Here is a 24,685-nt window from a genome sequence, read left to right as displayed (position 1 = left end):
AGAGAGAGAGAGAGAGCCAGAGAGATAGAGAGAGAGAGAGAGAGAGAGAGAGAGAGAGAATTGGTTTTTCTTTGACTAAAGACAATGCAACCATTAGAAGCTGCTGCTTTATTACTTCCTGCCGTATAACCAGTTAATTTTCTCAAAATCTCTGTGTGGGAGAGAAATAGAATAAAAGCAGGTATCTCAAAATATCGCAGATGATTATGCTGATAGCAAACACACACTTTTTCCAAACAACACAAAACCAACAACATACCCTGTGGCCAGAACAGACATGTGATGCAGCTTCCCGTATTAAAAACACTAAGAATGAAAAAGAGAGCAGTTGTTCTAAAGGAGCAGGCCCAAGTCGTGTCCGTCTCAGATTTTTAAAGAAATTGCCATGCTCCAATGTCAACACGACAAAACAAATGTGCTTTCACTTGATAACAGTTCTCAAAAGGCTTTTAAAATCGAGATCGTGACAATTTCTTTTCCAGACACATTCTACATGGCTGCGTTTATATTTCAACAATAGCCGCAACAGACTTTCCCCTGATATTTCACAAAACACTAGTGTCCTGTGACAGGCTATAATCATCCTACTAGAATGGAGTGTGACGACCAAGTGGAAAACACCCTTTGACCATAAACCTGAGCTGCACACGGGAAGCAAAGGAAAGACAATTATTGGGCAAGACAGTGAATTCCAGAAACTTTGACACACAATGAACTTATTCACTTCTGACTTTCTTCATTCTGAGAATTTGGATGTGCCTGTGTTTCTCAGTTTGACATAACTGGAGTTCAACATGCACCGCTTGATCCCCCCCCGGGGGCCTTTTTTTTTTCATACATGTCTCGTGTCTGTCCACTTTTTTTTTTTTTGTGGTGCAGAGTATGAAAGTTAAATGAAGAGGTACTGAAATGTAATAACTTGGAAATGACAAGATAATTGCATTTTTAGGATCCATCTGTTCCTGGCTGATACTCACGCTCAGTTTCTCGAGCTCTCCTCCGTGCACGCTCCCTCTCTCGCTCTCTGCGGTGGCTCAGGAGAGACTCTGTACCCGTCTCTGTGTCCAGGCCATCACGACTGCTCACTGCATTGGCACTGCAATACACACATTGGAGAACTTCAGTCGGAATAACGATGTACAAAACGCACAATCTCTCTGTTTCCCTTGCAGAAAGTGTTCCGAATTAATTCTCTAGCCAGCCTGTGACCAACACTCCTGAAAATAATCCCCAGCTCCAATATACTTCTGTCTGTTATAATATCTGCCTGCCATTCAGCCTTAGGGGAATATGCAACTCATATCATGACTCTGTTTCAAATTCAAACCCTCTGGCCAAAATAGCAGTTTCATTGTTCTGCGGTATGTGATGTGTTTTTCACTAAGTGTCATTAATGACCAGATACCCTGAGAGAGAGCCATTCTGGACAATACTGGCATTAATGAGACCTATTGAAAGTCCAGATGGTGCCTGGAGCATGATTGGGAGAGAGACAGAGAGCAGAGAATGACAGATCGCATAAAAAGTGAGAAGTGGTAGATCAGGTGTGGGCTGAGCAATAAGCCTGGCCTATGTACTTGAGGTCTGGGAGGAGTCGGGGGGTTCTGGAGGGGGCTGGCGGGCAGATTGTTATTCTGTCAGAGGGCTGGAGATGCTGTGGCCTCAGGCACCGGGGTTAAGGGACTTACACAGCCACCGGGCTCCTAGGAAACCCAAGGCTGGTGAGAACTCTACTCAACCCTGTCAGTCTGTCACACACACTTAGGCATGTGTGCAACATGTACCTTACACCTGCATAAATAATTACGTTGGCACTCACGCGTTCATGCACACTTGCACCCAAATGGCAGCGCTCATACAAAAGCAGTGTCATATTCCTTGTGTATAAACAGAACAAAAAAGGCACAAAACACAGACGTGTGGTCAAACAGCATCCTGCCTCCGTTAAAAACAATGTTGTCACACACTTCGGCGGGAACGTGTGGATGATCAATGCAAATTAAAAAACCCAAGAGCAGGCAGGGATGCTGCGTCTGCTGTGTTCACTCAGCGGGATAAAGTGCTCAATGGGGCATGCTTACACGCTCCTGCTACAGAGTGCTAATGGGTGCACCTGGGCCTGGCGTCACCAGCACAGGCAAGTGTGCGTGTATGCAAATATCACTGAGGATGAGTATTATGGGTGCACTTCTGTTGGAAGTGATTGGAAAGCAATGCAATGATCGATGCAGTGACTGTCTGTCAGGTTGTCAAAGGGCTGCTGACCAGCCAGGCGGCGGATCTGCTGATCCGGGGGGAGATTATCCAAGGCGCTAGGCTGCAGCTGTGAACAAATGCCACCCCCTTTCAATCCCCTGCCCCCCTCCCGCCGGTTCCTCAATGCTGCCAATCGCCACCCCCCTCCCTCTTGGGAAATGGAGATGGGTGCTTTTAATGTCTGTTAATCCGGATTACCAGGCAGAAGCACATCAGTTGTGTCCATTCTCAGGCCAAAACACCTATTCTGTGTGCTCATCAAATAGAGCTATTCACGCCGACAAACACATGAAATGCATGAATAAAGCACAAAGAGAAAATGGAGTGGTAATAATATTCTAGCTATTTACCGAGAGCAGTAAAGGGGGGAAGACTGGATTCATTTCAGAAAGAGAGGAGGTTCGCTATAGGGAATTCACCACGCTGTTTCTCCCAGAGAAAGGCTTGCCTGTCTAACTCAAAGAGGAAGAGAGAAAGGGAGAGTGAGTGAACAAGTGAGTGAGGGAGGGAGGGGGCGGGGGAAATGACGTGGGGTGAGGGGGCTGGCGCTCTGAAGTTTCCTCCACAAGGTGGCGGTAGTAAAAGCTGGCTGGGAACAATAAAATCATCAGGACAGCTGACAGCCAAACAGCAGGGAGCAGCCCATAGAGGGCAAAAGCGAGCTAAGATGTCAAACACTGGATAAAGAGATACACTGAGACATGACAGATTGCATGTTCTCAATATAGAGCCTCAGCCATATTGCTCTGGCGCTGCAATGGTAACAACACTATCCTCACTGCCCCTAGCCCTTCTAGCTATATTTAGAGAGGGGACTTCTCTTCAGCAAGTGCAGTTATATTTTCTAATCAGACAATTTAAAAATTCTGGGCTCAGGTAATCATGCGCCGAGAAAATCTCCATTCCATTGCTTTGAAGCACCGATGTGTCTCTAGGCCACATATGCCTTTATTAACCGAGTCAGGATGAATGCTCTGAGTGACTGAATACAATGGGAGCTCGGTGGAGCGCCAGCATTCGCCTGGAGATGTTTGTGCTGCGAAGGCTATTTCAAGAATCAGAAGCACTGGCGGTGTACGCATCATGTTTACATAGATGAGTGGACTAACGCCTCACTCTACGGTTGTGTGGGTGGGAGGGAACATACGAGAGGGAAAAATACTCACACCTATACATGTTCCTACACATACTTCATGCCATGTTCACACACAGGAGCACCACCCACCTCCTACACTTCCCATATGAGCCTGTGATGATGAATCTCTCCGCTGAGTTATCCACGTTCTGATTAGCACATACGTACGGCATGCTGCGAAACAAAAAGGTCGCCCAGTGCATAGGGTTGTGTGCTTGAATACATCTGCCCGCATGCCTGTGTGTAATTGCGCATATGTGACAAGCGGCAATCAGCCTACTTACTGGAAGGAGGGGGGCCGGGAGTCTCCGATGCCGCCTGTTCTTTCGAGGGGAGGGGGAAGCTCTGGATGGCTCTCTGTGCACTGAGATCCTCCATCAGAGTGCGCGCTCTCGGCAAGGACCAACTGAGAAGTAGAGGAGGAAATATTCATTATAGATCAGACACATCGAGCCCAGAGAGAAACACGAACAATAATAAATATTTTGATGTGTGATATAAGCCCCATAGTCTTGAGATCAAAAACAAACCCAACAGACTATACAAAACTAGCACCACAGAGACCGAGACTTTCTTGCGCACAGGCACACATGAGGAAAGAATATGAAATGAGATGCCGCAGATGACTGGTGGCGACGCATAAACAACTCAAGAAACACTGCAAGCAACACAGGAACTTAAAAGACCATGCTGCTTTTACTCTGTCGAGTGTCAGTACAAAGGATGATGTATGATGACCCGTCCTTTCATCTGAGCCACAATAATGAAAGTTAAAGCAGAGAGCCGTGGAGATGCTAACAACTGTATGCACTGCGATTATTCTAATGCAAGCTTTGGGATTCACAGGTGTCACTGAATTCTTGAAGGAAGAGTCAGACAGGTTTTTGGTTTGTTTGTTTCAAAGATTATAAGTTTTCCTGCATCTCCTTCACTGTTTCTGTGTTCTGTGCTTTCTGTTTGAAACATCCTAAGAACAGGCAGATTCCTGTCCAGCCCTTAGTTCTCCTGTTTTATTGAAAACTTCGATATAAAAGCATGTTCTGTGTGTTTTTACCAGCATTATTAAGGAAAATCTTTCAGGGATGCACAGATGGATATTTGTCTCCTGGTACTAGTTCATTGATCAGATTCCAGTGGTCTCTTTTCCCCTGGTTTAAACTTCATGGAGCTTGTTGGATAATTTTTTGAAAGGTAACACGAGGCCAGGGATTGCTTGCAATGGCTTACTGAACACAACTCATAATGGAACCAATGAATTTGCTAATGATATTGATAAAGATGTGTGGGCTGGTAATGTGTGGTTGATACTGATCTTCTTATTATGGTCAGTATCCGCTCATACACTAATGGATCATTGCTGCCTCCTCACATACTTTACAGTGTGCATTTGCCACAGCAAATAAATGAGAGAAACAATAGAACATTTCTTAGGTTCCTTTAGTGTGGTTACAATAAGAAGTGCCTTAGCAGTAAGAGTAGATTTATCTCATCTCACATTTATTTGTGAATGAAAAAGTGCATAGCATGAACCAGCACCATATACTGCAAAGTAGTCAATCCAAAGTCAGTCCAAAATAACATGGATAGATAATTTAAAAGACCAAACCAGACAAGAAAGAACACATATTAACAAGCAAAAGAGACAAACTCTCCCTCTTTAAAGACAGCTTTAATTTGTATTTTAAATAATCCAGCGATGAGCCACCTTAAGTTCTGTAGATATGTTTGCAGCCTCATTTTGACAACCGTGCAAGCTAATATTCTTAATTCCTAATGCATCAACAAGGTTGGCCCATTATTTGCTCATAATAATTTCATAACTCTATACTCTTAATTAAGTCAAAAAATATAAAAAGGAGACATTTAAATTAACTACATTTAAAAAAGAATAAATCTGTGTGTGTGTGTGTGTGTGTGTGTGTGTGTATGTGTGTGTGTGTGTGCGTGCGTGTGCATGTGTGTTACAATTATAATTAAAATTATAATTAAAATTATAATTATAATTATAATAAGCTCTGGTCTATTTACCCTGCCCTACAGTGCGGCATATAGTTCACACTCGCATGTCAGTTGTTTTAATCACAGAACATTTTCATTTCAGAAATAATAATTGTCAGAATGAGCAATGTAAAGGATCACCACAGGGAACAGAGCTTAAAGAAATGCTGATAAGTGTTAGGTGACAAGTGACTTCCATTCAAACGTAAATCAACAGCGGGTGTTGCTGACAGTGGTCTTCAATACAGCTGGAACACAACAGCATATTTATGTTTGTTATTGTACAACAGAGCTGCAAGTGGATTTATTGGCTAAACAGAAAGCTAATTAGCCACTTCTTAAATGATCAAATAAGATTTTTTTTTTTTTTTAACAACAAACCTGAAAAATATCCCTTGACTTTAAATTCTCAAATGTCATGATTTCCTAATCTTCCATGTCCAACGTGGTAGTAAAAATGAATATCACTGGGTTTGGAAATATTGGTTGGACAAAACCAGACATCTGAAGACCTTGGACTGTGAGCAACTGTACCAAAGAATTTTACATTATCTTCTGACAAAGACAAAACAAAAGAAACAATTAATCAAGATAACAATTAACTAACCCCAACCCTGCAAACTTATAGTGAAAGAAGATTGCACTAAATAAATGTTAGTGGAAATGGGACCTTGATTTAAATAAAATGTGGATGAATCATGAAGACGCATAGACTTGGGCTGAGTAATTGTTGACACCACCGTGGTCTGGCGATACAACATTTAAACACAAGTTTTATCTTCGAGCACTGATGTCAGTGAGTCTCAACACTGATTAAGTGTTACTGAACAAGACAGTTGGTAACAAGTCTACTGCCACCACTGTGGCTCATTCTGACCTCTGACCCCCCTATCGAGAGGCAATAATGACTTTCCCCACAGAGATCAATAAACTGCAACATCTATATACGCCACTGTATAAAAAAAAACACACACACAAAGCTACAAAGTAGATTAAATACACAGCCTGTCAAACCAATATATACATCCTTGCTTTTACTTTCAGATCAATATTTAAAGCCGGAGCTTTAACCCAGGTCCTCTGTCCTGTATGACAAAGCAATGATTAAGATGTAAATCTTCCTCTAACATTGACAGATTGATTTGATTTGACATACTTTATTGTCCCTGCAGGGAAACCTGGGCACACAGTGCTGTTTATCCTCCATAATTACAAAACACTACAGAGCTACATCAGTCAATAGAGTAACTGACCATCAGATTACATGGATTGTATTACGTCTTGTTTTATTAGCCAAACCAGGCCAACTCTGACTGTATTTTGTAAAAGTGATTGAGGTTAATATCTAATGGATTCACATACACCGTTACACTACAGCTCAACTGTGAGATCAAGGTGAAGAGTGTTTGAAAACCAATGTGGAGGCGTTCCACGGCTACATTTACATGATCTATGACTGTTCCACATATCTTTGGTTAGAGCTGAGGCTGCAGAGCCAGGCAAAGGGCCAGGAGAGAGGGGTAGCACGGGTGCACCATCCATCTCACTTACCCAGGACACTACTCTCCCGTTGAAGCACGGCAGCTTGGCGTTGTCATCGGAAATCTCTTCTTTGACAACCCTGGGGAACAAGCAGACAGATAGAGTCAGGCTAACTGACCAGTAGCGGGACACAGAGTCTGAGGCTCAGCAATATAACATCGCACAACCTGGAAACACTTCACTTCCCTGCATAGTTGGCACATATTGAGCGACATTCACGCTTTGAAAGTCACATTTTCCACATTGCTTTCAACCAGCTTTGCACCCTTGCTAGCACGGGTAAGCTCCAAGAGCACTGATTTATGGACATCATGGCTCTCCGCCCAGTTACACCAAGCACAACAAAATGATAAAGACGGCTCAACCTGGTGAGGATAGAGCCATAAATCAGTAACTGAGCGGGTCTAGCATTAAACCTGTGCAGGTGTGCATGTTTCATGATGATCTACTGTAGACAGAAAACAAATGTTGCACAGAATGTGTTAAATGTACCAAAATATTCACAAGGCACAGGTTTAAATGCACTGTGGTGAAACAACACAGTTTTTCTACGTGTGCATGAATGTTTTCTGAGTATGTGTGTGTAGGAAAAGCCTCACTGCTGCGACAACAGGGCGTCAAGGCACAGGAGCGTGTATTAATAGAGCGATCTAGTGTGAGAGCCTCCTTCAGAGTGTTCGTCTTTGGCTGTAAATTCCCTACAAAAATACCTCCCAGTTACCCTTTGACCCGCTGGGACACAGTTCAGCAGCAACCCGTCACCACACCTGCTAGGCTCGTGTCACATAGATCAAGTCTGGAGCTCGTAGCCGAGGGGTAGGAGATGATCTGGCAAAACACCTTACACACCGACACAGTCATGAGGCTATAAAATCCTAATATATTTACCAGAATCCATTATACTTCCTTGTACGTCGTTATGTACATTGTTTTTTTGTTTTTTTATTGCAAACGATTTTCCCAGAATTACAACAACCAAGCATATCTGAAACTCTGTGGCGCTCTCACATTAGCTCCTTGGCTTTGAACGTGGTACATGAAAAGGAAGAGGCACGACTTGAGAGCAGCAGGAAATCCTAAGAAGATTTTATGCAGGGGTGTCTCTGACAGTGACTTTATGGCTTTTTCTCGCTTCTTGTTTGCCAAAACTTCCCCGCTACTGAAATGATTAGCCAAGCCAGTTGTGTTTTTGTGTGCATTGCTGCTGTGGGAGCCGTATTGCTGGGAGTGGTGGACAGAGATAACGTAGCCTTGTGGCTGGAACTGACGACCACAGAGTCTGCTGCTATGGCGTGTTCCACCTCAGGGAGGAAAAGGGCCGGCTGCTTGTTAGGTAGGAAATGTTTGCATCCTCTCTCCAAGCTGCATGACCAGCTGTAAGGTGACTTGTGAGGATGTGGGAGTGGCCTGTACAAATAAAACAGCAGCTATGTTTCTTCCTAATGTTTGACAGGAACAGTTGACCAGTGTGAATACATTTCACGGTTTCTGAAAGAGCTGGCGTGCAAAATACATCTCTGAGAAATAAGTCTGTCTGTTGCATGAAGTGAAACCAACAGAACCAGGAAAAAAAAATTCCCATGATAACAGATGACGTCTTTAACAGCTTCCATCTGATATCAGGACCGGTCTTAGTTCCACATCTGAACCCTTAACAAGCACAGACACACAAATGTACCCACACACACATAAACCATAAGCCCTGTTTAGAGAGGCATGTGTCTGGTGTGGGCTGCTGTCACAGATCTGACTTCTTAGAGCTGACAGCATAAATAGGTCTTAACAGATTTCACAGGATAATGACACAAGATTTACCCCGGTGATCGGGGAATATTCCGCTGCTGGAGATATTTGTGTAGCTGGGGAAGATTAGACGTGTTTGTTTACGCTTTGAAAGACAGAGGAGGGCCGGGTAACTTAGAGCCTAAACCAGAAACCAAAGGCAGGAGAAGTCAGCCAACACCGACCAACAGTCCAAGGACTTTGGTGGGCTGATGCTAATGATACTATAAACAGGGAAGCAAAATATTTGTAGTCAAATAAGATTGTGAATAGACAGACTTCAACATGACACCTAGTCTCACTCAGTAAACAGCTTAATGCAGCTTTAACCATGTAGAAAGCTGTTTATAATAGCAGGCGTGCTGCCGTTGTCGCATTTAAACCTGAAACTGTGTGATTTTGACAGCATCGTAATCACAAGTTCTGATGTTTTTGTTCTTTCTCCACTGATAGTGTCACTATATGACAAATATTATATGATCATTATCACAGTACAAGCGTCGCTGTTGATGCTACGACATCAAATTGCAGTATAACCTTCAAATCTGTCAAACAGCAAACACAAGCGGAAGGAGGCAGGGGTGCATTTGTGCAAAAAGCTGCAGATTTTTGTCCTCTAACTACAGAGGCTTAGCATCACTTTCTCAGCAGAAGAAAGATCCCCCTACCAGCCCCCTATTTTCTGAGACACAAACAAGACTGTTTCTTTCAGACCTTCAGCTTGGCTGCTTCCTCAGCTCCAGAGTGCCTCTGTGACTTGCATTATAGTTAGGTCTCAAACCCACTCACCACCAGTGGCAATGACAAAACGCCATATCATCACCTTGAAGTTTCTGAAAAAGCCAAGTGGGTTGCTTCAAAACAACCCAGCCTCAATTAGCTTCCTGTCTTATGAATATTGATGAACGAATGAATATTACTGCGAGAAAACAACCCAAGTATGAAATGTGTACAAGAAACGTTTCATTGTTGCATTTGCTGTGCTCTGTTGTGTGAGTGGAAACGCCACAGAGCGTGGTTACGTGTATTCCATACGGTTTCGAGGGGACCTGGACTGACATGTTTGCTGCGTAAAGCTGAGGCATTTGGGATGCAAACCGTTTATCACATTTGTGTGGCCACTGCTTAAAGAGCTGATATGGCCAGCAAAAATGTAGTTCAGCAATCCCATAAGAAAATGGCTGTTTTTTTCCAGCACAGCAGGAGGTCTACTACAGAGGACCTTGCACTGACTGCTCATTTACATTTCAAACACTGTCTATAACTGCAAGGGATTTGATGTTTTCCCTCTCTGCTCAGCAGTCTTATTCCTCCCTTGCTAATTCTCCAGCAGCCATACTGTCTGTGTGTATGCAGTACAGCCAGCATGGCTACCACAAAGCGCTGCTTTCCTCTGTGCCTTTGACTGAGTTTGCTTCCATACTGTGCCAGTACCATACGGCACTCACAGAGCCTGAATATTCAACCTTAACTCAAAGGCAGGAATGCTTGTGGAGATGCCTTTATAATGTGTGTATACCAGCTCTTGTGTGGAAATCTAGTAGTCACACTGTCCAGCTCACAGTGTCATTTAACATGCTTTGTTGATGCACATGTAGGAACGGCTGGCCTACGTAGCCGTGCATTCAGCAAACCTGGAGTCATGTCTCCATGTGGAGAGAGCAAACATGCTTTGTTTGTTTCCATAATCTGCTTGTCGATCACCTGAGGCCCAGTGAGCAGCCCGGCCTGCAGTGCAAGACAGGCAGGAAGCCAGGACTGGGGACAAAGCGGCGCACCAAGCCGAGCCCGCCACCAGGAAGAGCCAGCTTCCCTCGCAAGGTCAGGCTGCAGTCGAAATGCATGACGTTCGGCTCTATAGACGCTGCCTGCCTCTGCATTTCCTCCAGTCGTCACGGGGAGCTAGATATTAATGTACGTGGGCCCGCGTATGACTCCTCAGACTGGAATGAGAAGAGGCACTGACACAAATATGTCATTCTCAGCAGAGGCCTGATACACAAGCAGATCTCGCTGACCGAGAGAACTGAGGAGCTTTGAGGAGTCGGTGCAGCTCCTGAAAATCAGGATTACAAAGTGAGGAAAACAAGAAGGGAAACAAGAAGGAAATATTCCTATTACTGAGAGGAGCCAGCATCCGGTGGAGGTGGTCAATAAAAGCTCCTGTGACTTTCTGAGAATTTCCCATGAAAATAAGTTACAGAAAACACTCCAATTATTCAGTTTCCTTAAAGAAAATCTTAAACTCAACATGTTGTATAGCTTTAAATTCTTCTATTTCTGTGCCTTTAGCTTTATTCCTTTCATTTCTCTCTGCTAATAGCCCTAAATAACAATAGCCAGGGGTTGCAGGGCAGGATGAGATGGCAAACAATTAACCTACATGTGTTCCTTAGGAAGGCAAACAAGCATTTATATTAGGGATATTACAGTAACACGACAGTGAATACTACAGCGTTTATCAGCAAACTTGGAAGGATGGAGCACTGCTGGAAGAATTAGCACCTCTGAGGCCATTAAAAGGTGATAAGATCATGCACAGTCGCAATCTCTACTGTGTGGCATTTCCTTCGGATTCACCTGCAGTCCATTGTGTGTGTGTGTGTGTGTGTGTGTGTGTTCATACAGAAAGACAACTTCTCAGTCTAATAATAATTTTTCATCCATGCTGAAAATCACACAAGAACGGGGGGGGGGGCAAACATGATGAAACCTGAGAACCTGACGCTTTGTCAACACTGCTGTGACATTTCTATTCCACATGGGTAATATATTGACATTATTGTGGGGCAGCTCAGGGGTCTGGCTCTGGGTAATGCATGCTGGGCTGCGTCATTAGGGCTCCGGACAGATCTGGTATCACTTCAAACACTCGTGTGTCTCCTCCACTGCGCACAGGATAGCCTGTAATAATGAGCAGGTGCCAGGAGCAGGGAAACAGACATGGCACTGTAGTTTGCACACATGTAAGGACCGTGGCAGCCAGGCTCGTCTGATGTTGTACCGGGGCCTGTATTAAGACGTCCAAACACACACACACTGCAATAAATAGCCACACGAGCAGGCTAATAATAATCACGGTGGCCACTTACCCAAAATCCTGGTCCATCGATTTGAAGAAGAATTTGTAGCTATTGACGGGTCGATTGTTGAGGACATTTTTAAAATCCGCTAAGGTGACTTTCTCTGGAGAAACGGACAGTTTGACCAGATAAGGAGTCTCCTCCTCGTCTATGTGATATATTATTTTAGTCTCCGCCATGAGAGTGAGGGGAGGACAATCATTGACACAGGAAAGGAACAAGGGTTGGCAGCGCAGTAGACGGGCCTGCTCTGTTACCAGCTACCCGGAGAATAACATAACAGCATTCCCTAATACATAAACCTGCAAAGCCCACGGTGAAAAATGAAGCTCCGTGTCTGAGACGAACGCAGCGAGGATCCAGACATAATCGCGTTGTGAGCGCCTGTATTCCTGCTCCGGTGTGAGTCGCTACGGTGGCTCTCTCGGCACTAAAACAGGAAGGGACAGTCCACATCCTTGCGATATGGAGTTGGGAATATTGCTATTTTTCAAGAGGTAATTGGTTAGACAGTGCTGTCATCTAGTGGTGTGTCGGAGCTGTGCGCAGGCCGGAGCGCTTACACAAGCCGCTGCTACTGTACAGCGCTAACAGGCAGGCAGCTCAGGAACAAAGAGCAGAGCAGTCAGGTGCTTCTGTCTCCTTCACCACGGCATGTTTCACACCTTATCGTTATTATACTGCATTTATTAGAGTAGTGGTGATATCGTATAATATTCATAATAATTATCGAATACAATCTGATAACAATAATATTAATAAGAATGTATTATTATTATTATTATTATTATTATTATTATTATTATTATTATTATATGTGTCAGATAATATCAGGTGATAATAATAACACTAAAAATAATAATAGTAAATGCTTAATATTAGATTGTATTTTTATTATATAATCATAGATGTAGTTATTACATATATGAACTAATATGACATATGAGGTATATATTTTAGTGTCTTTTTTGCTGTTTATTTTTATTTATTTTACTTTCTATTACTGCTGTTTATATTTGAAGTTATTGTATTGTTTTTACTGTGAAGCACTTTGGTCACCTTTTGGGCTGTTGAAAAGGATTATATAAATAAACTTTGATTGATTGATTGATTGATTGATTGATTGATTGATAATATATATGAATTATTATTATCATATATATACCATTATTACTAATATAGCAGATGGAATTTATTAATTACCCAATTACATTATCTATCTATCTATCTATCTATCTATCTATCTATCTATCTATCTATCTATCTATCTATCTATCTATCTATCTATCTATCATTACCATTTCTTATGCATTATTATTATATTTTAAACTTAACATCACACCTAGAACAGCTTGTTACATACTGATGCAACATTAATGATTTGTGTGTTATGAATATTTTGGTACATTTAAAATACTCTGCACAGTATGAATTTTATCTACATATAAAAAAAACCTGTGCAATATCAGCATTTTGTTTAATATTAGTGTTTTCTACTTATGGAAGAATCTGTGCGATACTAATGTATTTCTGCATATCGAATAACCTTTTGCAATATTGTTATTTTCCTTGTTCAAAGGAATCTGTGCAATATTTTCAACAATTATCCGCAGTACTTATGTATAATTCTGTTTTTTTGTTTTGTTTTTTCTACATCATATTTGCACTATCCCTTTTGCTGGTGTCACACTGCAGATTTTCCCACTGTGGAATTACTAAAGGGTTATGTTACTGTGTTATTGACAAGTGGTTTATCAGCAGATGTACTACAAGAGACCATATGCCAATTTTGGTTAAAAAAAAAAAAAAAATAAGTATATATATATATATATATATATAATTTGGATAAGAATTTAGGTCTGCAAAGTCAGCACAATAATCATCACTTTGTCACCACAGAGGAGTAATGTAGCATGTTTCTGGCTATAATGTAGTCAGAAATGTACCTGCATTAACAAAATACATGAATCTTTAATTACACTCAGAACATGTCAAAGACTTTATCTCTGCTTCACTCATTGCATTGTTAAATACCTTAAATATTCATTTTATTTATTCCATCCGTAATCCTCTGCTTATCCAGTCACCAAATACATAGATTCATGTCTGTGGACTCCACACATGCAACAAATAGTCTGTGGCCACTGCAAATCTTTATTAGAGGCAATCTTTTATTAGAGGAGACCAGTATTAGAGTGTTGGAGAGAGTAGCAAGAGACAGATGGAAAAAGAAGGTGGGAGTTAGTCTGGACTACATTTAGCATTACTGATATAGTAGACACTTCTCTTCCTGCAGTAAACCTCATAGGACCATAACCACACAGTTTATTACAGACATGTACCTGGATCATTGACCAGCAGATTCACTAATGAAAATTCAGTGTTTTACAAACCTGGGTACATTGTACATGCTTGATGCAAACAAGTACTGCATTGCCCTCTAAAAAACATGATTCAAATATTTTTTTTTCCTGAGTTTCAGCAAACTGAGCCTTTAGTCCATTACTGATAAATGATCAATTAGCATGTGTGTTCCACTAGGCCATTGTACAGTATATGTCTTTATGGGTACAATCTGGATACAAATTTAGTTCTGACATGTTGTTTTTCTAAGCAAAAATAACACAGTAATCATCGCTTTGTCACCACAGATGAGTTTGTACAAAATCAATCCTTTTTTTATCGTATCTAGAGCTTGAAATGTGTGGCACACGCAGAAATGTGTCTCCAAACACCCTCTGAAACTGTCTACATACAGTAAATGAATCTTTATAACATGGTGAAATACCTTTTACAAATTACAGTACAGCAGAATTTGTGCAAATAAGATCAAATTGTAACAATTAAAAAGAGCCGTGAGCTTGCAGCTCTGTAATCATGCACACTACACGGAAACCATACCTTAATAAACAGCATGCATTTAATAAGGATGATAAAAATGCCTTGCACTCAACATAAACAATCCAATGAATGCAAAAAGTAAAGCTCAACTATATGTTAACCATAATGGTATAACTGCTAGTGAAAATGAAAGTTATACATATATATAGATAGAAAATGTTTTTTAAAAAATGAAGTAAAAAAGCTTAGTGTGCTAGAGTTACAGCAGAGGGAGTATTCCTCCTGTCCTCTCCTGGGTTTCCTTTCCCCCCCCCTTTCTCTCCACGGTCTTTTACTCTTCCGGTCTTTGCCCTGGACCTGCCAGCAGCATCTCAGAAATAACACACTCACTTCCACATCTTCCCATCAAAGTCTGAATGAGGAGGAGAGAGAGATGGACATCATAACAACAAAGCATAATGCTTCTTATCTACAGCTACTCTCTGGCTGTAAGGACGTTATTGTATTCACTGAAATGCACTGCACAATATATGCTCACCCTTATTGCAGTCTTTCGCCATATCTCTCTCTTTCAGTAGGTTGTTTTTGTAATCTGTGGAATATAGCAGATAGAGAGATTGTGAGGATAAAAAAAGCACATTTTTTCTTAACGTAGGCCAAAAATATTTGCAGCAAGAATGTGGAAGTGGTTTACTGCACCTGAATTCAAAGGATCTTGGTTACAGGTCTTCAGCTCTGTGCACTCTAATGCTATTTCACCTCCACTGGCCTCAATTCCTCTGCACACAAATGAGCATTGCTTTACTTATCTTTAGACTTTATGTTAGGAAAAAATAATCTAACATTGACCACATGATAATGTCTTACCGATCAGTTCTTCCCAGCTCATACTCCAGCCCTGAAAAAAAAAAAAGATTTAAGACATAATCATAAACAAACTGTATCCATAAAAATGCAACCCATCCTCCAGTAACCACAATAAATATGCTTTTAATGATTCAAAACAAATAATAAAGTTGTCAGGCACAAGCCAAGAATAAGTGGGAAGGTTCTGTGGTAAATACTAACACACACAATACCTCTCTTTTTGCGTCGTCGAGTCAACACGATGACGGCGACCACAATGAACGCCAGAAGTAAAAACGTTGCCAGAAAGTAGCCCAAATGCTGCACAAAATAACCTCGATGTTCAGGGAGGAAGACATTCACGACACGTGGACTGTCCACCTCATCGGTCCCTGAAGGCAGAAGACAGAGACACTCAAACATCTTCTGTAAAAACTACTTGCATTTCTCACACATAGACATAACAGTACCCATATTAAATATTGAGTGAACTCAAGAAAGCCTCAAATGAAAAAACAATGTGCTGCCTTGCAGAGGATTTACGCTCATATTTTAACTTTTGTTACATTAGACATAATGGCAATAAACAGGGATCAAAATGAAATGTAGTTCTACAAAAGAAAAGATTCGTATTCCCCTTAGAGACCGTCTCTTTTACATTTGTTTCCAAAGCCCGAGACAGAAGGAGGGAGAGCAGAGAGTTAAATGTCAAAATGGTGTTCGGCAGTAATGACTTCCAGACCTGATGTCATGCAGCTGTTATTTTTTTTTCCCTTCCTCAGAAAAACACAGGCTGACCAGAAAAAAAGGAGAAGTGTGAGGGAAGAGAGACCAACTCTGTTATGTGGTCTGTCTGCATTTCTGTATTCGTTTTCCATTTAGGACTGTTCAAGTCTTCTCACCAACACAGAAGTCTAGTTTCTGCATGTACGGAAAATAAATCCGTAACACCTTCAGCAGAGCTCATTGGTGAACTTTGCTGCCTGACGGGCCAGTCTAAATACGTATCTGGCTCCACAGCAGGCAGCACATAGTCTCACAGTGACCCCTGCTCTTTGTGTACACTGTCTAGTTAGTAGAGAATAAATATTAAAAAATGGACAAACACAGGGCTTGTAGATGCAAAACTGTAGCAACTACAAAACAGCTGGTGCTGCAGAGTAGCTGTTGCTAATATTTGACAAGCAATTTCTCATAATCTCAAAGGCAGCTTGATCACAGATGTGTGATCACAGAAAATAAACACTGAAATACATCAGTTCTCGCTTTACTTATTATATATAGTTCGTAATAGTTTTTCTCTGTGGTCTCTCACCAAAGCCAATAAATTGGACACTAGTTAAACTAAAACTACTGAGGGACTAATGAGGAAAACATGAGATGTATTATCACTGACCACGCTTTCAAAACCAGCCAATCAAGAAAAAAACACTTACTCTGACTTAGTCGCCACCCTCCTCACGGGGGAGCTTGGTTCGTAATTATCTGCTGTCACTGTATAATGTACCTAATATGCATGAAAATGCAAAGACATGTCCAAGGTCATTGTCTCTAGAGCACAACTGTCCAGAGGAGAGGCTCAGCCATGTCACAGCAGTGGGCCATTACCATTTTCTTGACAGATCTAACAAGTGTGTATGTGTTGGAGGCTATTTCACATATGCTGCACAAAAATTATTCTGTCTTTTTTTTTTTTACCCGTTGGGATATGCATCATTTGCAAGTCAATTAACTACAGAAAAGCATCTTCATTTTCAAAGATTGAGATTTCAGTCGAGTTGCTGGCAGCTCATATAATGCTTCCTTCATGATTAGAAAGAAACAATGTTCCATTTGTCCGTGCCATAAATAATTACAGCATTTAGGTGCAAAGCTCCTATGATGATATTGGTAATTTCAGATGAATGCTGGCACCTGAGTGAGTGCAAACAATTTGGTTTTAATGTAACAGATGAGATCAGCAATGCGTAAAGAAGAGCTGAATTTCTTGAACTGAGATTTTCTGAAAGGAAATGGGCAGGATGCCATCTATCCACGAGTACATTTCTTCTCAACATAATTTACAGGGCTATTAAACGGGCTGTCGTTTTTTTTTTTTTTAAAGGGAAGGGAGAATGTGTAGTCAAACACACACCTTTATCCCCTCCCCTTACTTTGCTCTTTCATGTCGCAGATGGAACCAGATGCTGAACAGATGTAACAGACTTCCTTTGACTGCTGGTAAACACGCTCTACCAGAGGCTGATACACATCAGCATAGAAACTGAGCAGAGACTGGGAAAATCGGAATAAACAAAGCTGGAAATGCAGTGTGTGTGTGTACGCGCAGTCTAGACAAATGGTCGGAACTTTTAGAAAATGAGGTCAAACGGAGGAAAAAACCACAATATACCATCCACTCCCAAAATTACTAGATGTTGGAGCCTACTCCTCTGTTCAGTGCAGTTAAAATGACTAACACAAGAAACTGTAAATGAAAAACAGTTGGCGAGAAAAATAAGACCACTTCCGTTGCTGCCAATTTAAAGCTGTTGAGTGTAGACAGCTTCTCAAGCAAAAGCTGCAAACTGATGAGTCCAAAAAAAATCCTGCTTTTCAGTTAAACAGTGAACAACTAGCAGAAAGATTTTGTTCTCTTTCCTTCACTCTTTCCCCTCTCTTTCTTTCTAACTCAACCAGCTCCTACATTCCTTCTACCTCCTCCCTCCTCAGCTCAAACACAAAAACAGAGAGGACTGAGGAGAAAACTGGCAAGAACAGGAACTGATTTAACTGACCAACTATGCCTATAAATATAACAAAAAACCCAGGAGCAGTCTTCTGACTCTTTTCACAATTCAGCCAAGACACCATATGGGGAAAACCGTTTACCATTACTAGGCTCTGGAAAAACTAATTTCGACTGATGTTTGTCGTGAGTTGCTTACTTGGTTCTGGCTCATCTATTGGGGGAATTCTGGGTGCTGTGGTTGGGGCAGATGGTACTGGAGGTCCCACAGTGAGTCTGAAGATGCGCCTCTCATGCAAACCACAGTAGTGGTGGTGCAAGTGGCAGGAATAAAGGCCTTTATCAACAGGCTTCAAGTCAGAGATGGATAGTGAGAAGTCCCCTAACGTAAAAGCATCCTCTTCCACGCTCATCTTGTTCTCGCCAAAGAGAGGTCCATAATCCCGGCGCTCTCCAGAGGCATAGAGGTCCACCAGTCGGTCGGCCCTGTCAGGACGAACTCCGGGGGCCTGGAAGTCCCAGTGGGCCACCTGCTGCTGGTCCTCCTGGAGGCCCTCTCTCCACAGGGAGCGCCGGTTTACACAAGGTAGGACCACTGAGCTGCCCAGCAACACCACGAACACAGTCTTCTCCCCATCCCAGTAGCGTTTCTCTTTCCGAGCTGGAAACACATTTGAGTGTTCAGTCAAGTCAACGTTTTTGTAAAGCACATTTAAAACGACAGCCAAGATTATGACTGGGGTTACAAATTAACCTAGCAAGTTAACATATTGGGGTTAAGAATCTATAGTGGTATTTATGGTGTGATTTTACATGAGTAAATCAAATATTAGGGATTAAAACCAAACAAAAATGATATAAAATACAACTTTACCTGACTACAATGCATATTAAGACTGAGACCCAACAGTGTTACTAATTATGCAGATTAACCTAATTAATGAAATAATATAGCTAAAATCCTATGATACTACAAAATACAGAACTTATCCTAATGTACATATTAAGCCTAAGACCCTACAGCAATAATAATCATGGAGGTTAACCTGACAAATGTAGACCTAAAGTTTTAACCCTACAGAAATACATAGAAAACCCAACAAATCCAAGGATTCCCTGGAACCCATGTGAGCAAACTTTGTTATCTTTTTAATTCATATGGATTGTTTTGTGTTTTGTTGTGTGTGGATTGAGCATGAAAGACATCACTTATTTACTCTGTTGCATGCATCACAGCTCAAGTTACAACATTAGGATCGGACCGCCTCACCTGACTTAGTCACATTGAGCTGGATTTGAATGGACTGGTGAATCTGACAGTAGTGGTGGTGCAAATTACAAGTATAAACTCCTTTGTCAGTTGTCACCACATCTGAAAAGAAAAACATCCAAACAACCGTGAGACAAAATTGCAAAAGGACAAGAACAATGTTATTACTGCTTGTGGAAAATAGATGAGTCTCACTGTTAATGATGAGGGAGAAGTTGCCGTCACTGAAAGCAGACTCTGGGAGGGAAATGCGTCCCTTGTTGAAGCCATTGTAGACCCTCTGACGGGCTCCTGGTGACATGTCCAACACTCGTTCCACAGAATACTCTGGGCTGTTACGGACCACGTCCCAGTGCACCACCCTCTGGCGGTCCTTCAGTCTGTCCCGGGTCCACACCATGCGGGGGCTGTGGCAGGGCAGCACGGCCTTAGAGCCTGCAGGGAGTGTGATGTTCTTGGTCTCCACCACCACACCAAGACTGCTGCTGCTCTGGCCCAAAGCTGACAACAAATGAGTAAACACATGCGCTCAGAAATTCCGTGCAGCAACGACAGAAAGAAAAGAACCAAATATGAGCTGCTATACATTCAGCTCTTATTAAGGCAGTGCATAAGAAATAGGAACGACTTACCTCCTGGCAGGAAGAGCACAGCAAGAACTAAAAGAGACAAAAGAACGTATGATTAGAGTTCTGTATAAATTCATACTGCCTGCTGTTGCCTCTTTACTGAGATTTTCACCGATATTAAGCTGTTCACTGATTAGGTCTTGAGAAATACTTGAAACTCTTCCACCCAGAAAATTGTTTCAGTGTCTGGAGATTTTAGGTTTCATCTGCACTAACCCAACAGTTGGAGCAGATGTGGGTTCAGTGAGAGGACAGTGTAAAGCAGCAGAGACAAACTGAAGAAACTGTGAAAGGCGCCACACCGGAAAACAACAGCAGAAAATATACCAGCTGTCAATAATATACACAGGAAATATATTCTTGTTGTTTGTGTTTTCTCACTCTGGAGATTTTTCCCACAGCACATTTGCTATTTCTGATGCATTTTTCCCACAGTGCTATTTCATTTGTCTGTTTACTGAAGGGACAGCAGAGACGCATGCAGCCAAAGCATACAGAGCCTCTATTCATCCCTGCTGCTGCTGCTGACTTGTTGCAAGGCCGTGATCCTGCGAGGATGAAGAAGCAGGCTCTTGTTCAGCTCACTTTAGACACACTACCTGGTGTCAAAAGTCCAGGAACACCTGTGTACTTTTACTGTACCGCTAATGGGCATTGTGAACAATAAAAACAAGTGCTATTTTTTTTTAAATGTGCTAAATATGTGAATACCTTCAGTACATTTAAAGTAATCATAATAAAGAATGTTTTTAGTGCTCTGTTCTTAGAATTGAACACAAGTGGGAAAGCCACTTTAACTCATCAAATCATGAAATTATCATTTTTTAGGATAAAAAAAAAACATCACAGTATTGCAGAATGATAGAAAGGATAATAAATTCCAGATAAGGCTTCCAATAAAAATTTTTGAGAAGAGATGTTACTGAGTCAGACCAACTGACTTCCAAGGGCAGGTCATTCCAGAGGTTTGGCTGTAAAATGCTCTGTCCCTCCTTCGTTTTGAGTCCAATCTCATGAGCATTCGAAAGATCTCTGCCTGAGAATCTGAAGCTAACTACACAGGCTCGTACAGGACGAAGAGTCTAGACATATTCCAAGAGGAGCTTTTAAAGAAGAGGTTTTGATATAATTTTAAAATCCAGGGTTAAAACATATTTAGAGCCAGTATAAGGAAGATAAAACTGTTTTGAAATGGTCTCAGTTCTTCCTTCAGGGTTTATAAGTAAGGCCACTGAGTTCTGTATAGGATGTAGCTGATCAGTGCACTTTTGGCAAAGGCAAGTAAAATCTTGAGAAGTTGTACATCTGCAAATTATTGAACCACTTCAAATAAGACTTTACATCAGTAACAACTGCTAAAAACACCATAAGCAGTAGAGTGTAATACTTAAATTCAGATTTGAGGTATTTTACTCAAGTATTTCCATTCTATGCCACTTTTTGCATCTACTTCACATTTAACAGGTAGAGTTACTGTAGTTTTCTGATTAAGATTTTACTAATACAGTATAGAGTATGATCAGTTCATAGCATTTGATGGATTGTTATGGATTAATCTACCAAAAAAATGTATATAAAGGTGTTAAATGAGCTCCACATGGAACAACCACAGCACAGTAAAATGCTACTTTCACATTAAAGCATTATTAGTAAGAACCTGGAGATGAAATTTATAAGTATAAATCTCAGAGCACAACAATGAGTGCTTATGATACTGTCTGTACATTTTTACACAAAGCTAGGTTGTTTAAAATCTATTCGGTGTGCGCTCACCATGGCTGCACATGCACGACAGTAAAAACGAGTACTGATTGCATCACATCCGAACAACACTTCACTTTTTAAGATTTGTTTTAAGGCATTTTTACAGTAAGACAGTATATAATTAAACATAAAACAAAGAAAGACAGAGGGTCATGACTGTGTGCAGCACAGGTCCATTTCTGTGGATGTCTGGTATGTACCTCCCCTATTAAGCTATCTGGATGCCTCTGTTTTTATGAAGTAAGTTCATGACAGCATATAATAATACTTCATGCTGAACAAAATGATTTCAGCACACACGCACTGGCACCAGAGAGGAGACCTCTGGCTGGAAAACTTTGGTGGGTTTTTCTATTGAAGGGTATAAACTTTCCTGCAGATGGTAAAACAAAGTGTCCCAGCCCCTGTAATTGTCTCTCATTAGACACACACAGGCTGTTGACTCATGAGGTTGCTGTAACAGTGAGACTTAACAATGTGCTACCGAATCACAGGTGATAATAACAGACATCGAGCAAATGACCTGCAAAATCACCGCTGTCTGTTGTAACCCCAAAAATCACATGAAGAATCACCTACCGGGATGTCATCCTTAAGGTAAAAACAAAAATTTAGAAAAAGAGGTTGTAGGTATGAGTACAACATAAAGCATGAATACAGTCAGCATCATTTCTGTGATTCATAGGTGCTGCGGGTGTGTGAAGTTTACTCACAGCCCTGTCACAGGTTGAGACTAAATCAAACAAATGTGTTCGGTTGCAGACTCAGCTAAACGTACAAAGATACACTCAGAGTTCTGGAGAGCCTATTGACTGTTCTGTGGAAACTCCTGTGTATGTTAAATAACAGTGGAGATTAGTGTTGTGTGAGCGCAAGTACTTTATCTTGTGTTGGCCATCATAAATATATATTATACCATTAGGCCTATAAAGCCTTTCATTCCCTTGAGATGTATAATGATATTGGATAATTTGCACGTGTATTGCTTTCTATAGATTTGTACCTATGAATTTGATGTCTATAGGTTACTTCAGTTAGTATATTATTGTAAATGTACATATGCTGAGCAAAAACATAAATGAAGCATGAAATATTTTATTAGACTACACCAATAGGAAACAGTATTAATTGTTGCAACTCTTTGGCATCGCTATGGATGGGATGTCATGAAACAACAAAGTCCGCACTGTATTGGAAGCGATAAAGGGCAGATGGAGAGTGGGGCCACAGACCAGAGATCACAAATCAGTAATGAGTCGCACATCTGCAACACATACAGTTAATAAGGTTGTTGTTGCTGCTTGTGGAATGCTGTTCCACTCTTCCTGAAGGGCTCAGGGAAGTTGTCGGACATTTTGCAGGACAGGATCACGTTCACTTGATACATTCACCCAGAGTTTGGTGAAGTGGACGACAACAAACAGAGGAAATGGGGACATTGAGGTGCCATTCTCTTCTTTTTCTTGTCATCTGTGACGTCACGTTATTTGAATAAAGCTGCTTTTTAAGGTGTCATTCTATGGCCACCGGTCAAAGGAGTGTTTGTGTACTGGTCACACTATCTGATCATTGTCCTTCAAAGTTGCAGCTGATTAGAGTGTGGATTAACTCGACCATTTGTCACCAGTTGATCAGCTCAAAAGCTTCTTGTGCACAATCTGCTAAACTGAAACTTTTTCTAATTCGGCTGACCAACCAGAAAACGCTTAAAGTGATTTCTTAGCAATTCATTCTCACTGAAAAGTTTCTATACAGAACAAATATGCATCTGTTTTTATATGTTGGTAAGAATCTGTTTGCACATGTTTTATTAGTTCAACTGTGTGTGATTTAGGTTAAACTGTGGATTTAGTTGAAGCTCTTCTACAGATTCCTAAAGACTGCAGGGATAGAAACCTACTCTGAAACAACACAAATCAGATTTTTAAAGTTTTCTCAAAGATCATCTGCACGCTGCATTCTATTCTGCATTATTGTGTCATATTTTCTCATTGTATTCATCTTCATGTAGCTGCTCTGGAACCACACCTGTGCACAATATTGTGATGACTACACCACTTCCTGGGTTTTTATTTAATGTACAGCTGAACTGAACTGATAGTTCCCAAATGTCACAACTGTAAAGGCAGTTTGTGGGATCATCATCTCAGTGTGTGGCCACCTTTGTCTACCTTTACACAGGACAGAGTGGGCTCAGCAAAGTCCAGGGATTGCTTACTGGGGCTTTCCAGAACATAAACATGCTACATGGTCACCTTGTCATTTTCTACTTTGAGTAGTTACATGCTTGTAAGCTTTATTCAAAACAGCAATTCTAATTTTTTCCATACCCTGTTGTTTGTGGCCGTTCATTAAGACAGAGCCAACCATCATAAACACGGTTTGGAGGAAAGGAGGTTTTGGGGGGGGGGGCAATCTCCCTCCTCCTCGCCATCCACGACTCAAAGAGACCCACTCGTGGTGAAACAGTCATTACTGACACATACAGTATAATGACGGGCTGCTGGATTGTGCTGACTCCTTCGCTCAGACCGCAGTTAACTGGAAACACATTGGGCTGAAGCCATAAAAAAAATCCCACATTCACAACAGGCCGAGACCAGTCGCAGCCATGCAGCCTCACTGGGGATGTATTTCACTTTCAAGTTCATGTACCTCCAGGGTACATCCATTTTATTTTCAGAACTCAGAAAAAGTTTGTCAATAAAGACTAAATTCCTAAATCTTGTGCGGCACTATTTAAATGAAGCAGATTGTTTCAGATAATGATATAACTTTGCCTTAAACTGTGTGTGCCAATGGGTCACAAGC

General features: G+C 41.3%; 2 protein-coding genes across 2 annotated transcripts in view; both read right to left on the bottom strand.

Moving 5' to 3' along the window:
- Positions 1-12,228, bottom strand: part of LOC103354892 (segment polarity protein dishevelled homolog DVL-1) — a 23,662-nt gene extending 11,434 nt beyond the window's left edge. Inside the window, exons 1-4 of the mRNA XM_008278488.1 lie at positions 11,806-12,228; positions 6,941-7,010; positions 3,676-3,797; positions 978-1,096 (exon numbers count right to left, since the gene is read on the bottom strand). Coding sequence (XP_008276710.1) covers positions 978-1,096; positions 3,676-3,797; positions 6,941-7,010; positions 11,806-11,975 — 481 coding nt within the window. The 5' untranslated portion in view covers positions 11,976-12,228. The remainder of the gene's footprint in view (positions 1-977; positions 1,097-3,675; positions 3,798-6,940; positions 7,011-11,805) is intronic.
- Positions 12,229-13,929: 1,701 nt separating this feature from the next.
- The window catches only part of LOC103354883 (matrix-remodeling-associated protein 8), an 11,429-nt gene continuing 673 nt past the window's right edge, over positions 13,930-24,685 (bottom strand). Inside the window, exons 2-10 of the mRNA XM_008278476.1 lie at positions 20,114-20,140; positions 19,677-19,982; positions 19,482-19,583; positions 18,411-18,872; positions 15,717-15,875; positions 15,505-15,535; positions 15,337-15,416; positions 15,176-15,229; positions 13,930-15,049 (exon numbers count right to left, since the gene is read on the bottom strand). Of these exons, the coding sequence (XP_008276698.1) occupies positions 15,024-15,049; positions 15,176-15,229; positions 15,337-15,416; positions 15,505-15,535; positions 15,717-15,875; positions 18,411-18,872; positions 19,482-19,583; positions 19,677-19,982; positions 20,114-20,140 (1,247 nt within the window). The 3' untranslated portion in view covers positions 13,930-15,023. The remainder of the gene's footprint in view (positions 15,050-15,175; positions 15,230-15,336; positions 15,417-15,504; positions 15,536-15,716; positions 15,876-18,410; positions 18,873-19,481; positions 19,584-19,676; positions 19,983-20,113; positions 20,141-24,685) is intronic.

Source organism: Stegastes partitus, unplaced genomic scaffold (genome assembly GCF_000690725.1).
Source record: "Stegastes partitus isolate 25-593 unplaced genomic scaffold, Stegastes_partitus-1.0.2 Scaffold4, whole genome shotgun sequence".
NCBI classification, from domain to species: domain Eukaryota; kingdom Metazoa; phylum Chordata; class Actinopteri; family Pomacentridae; genus Stegastes; species Stegastes partitus.
Note: the sequence above shows the minus strand (reverse complement) of the source record. Positions and strands in the feature narration are given on the sequence as shown.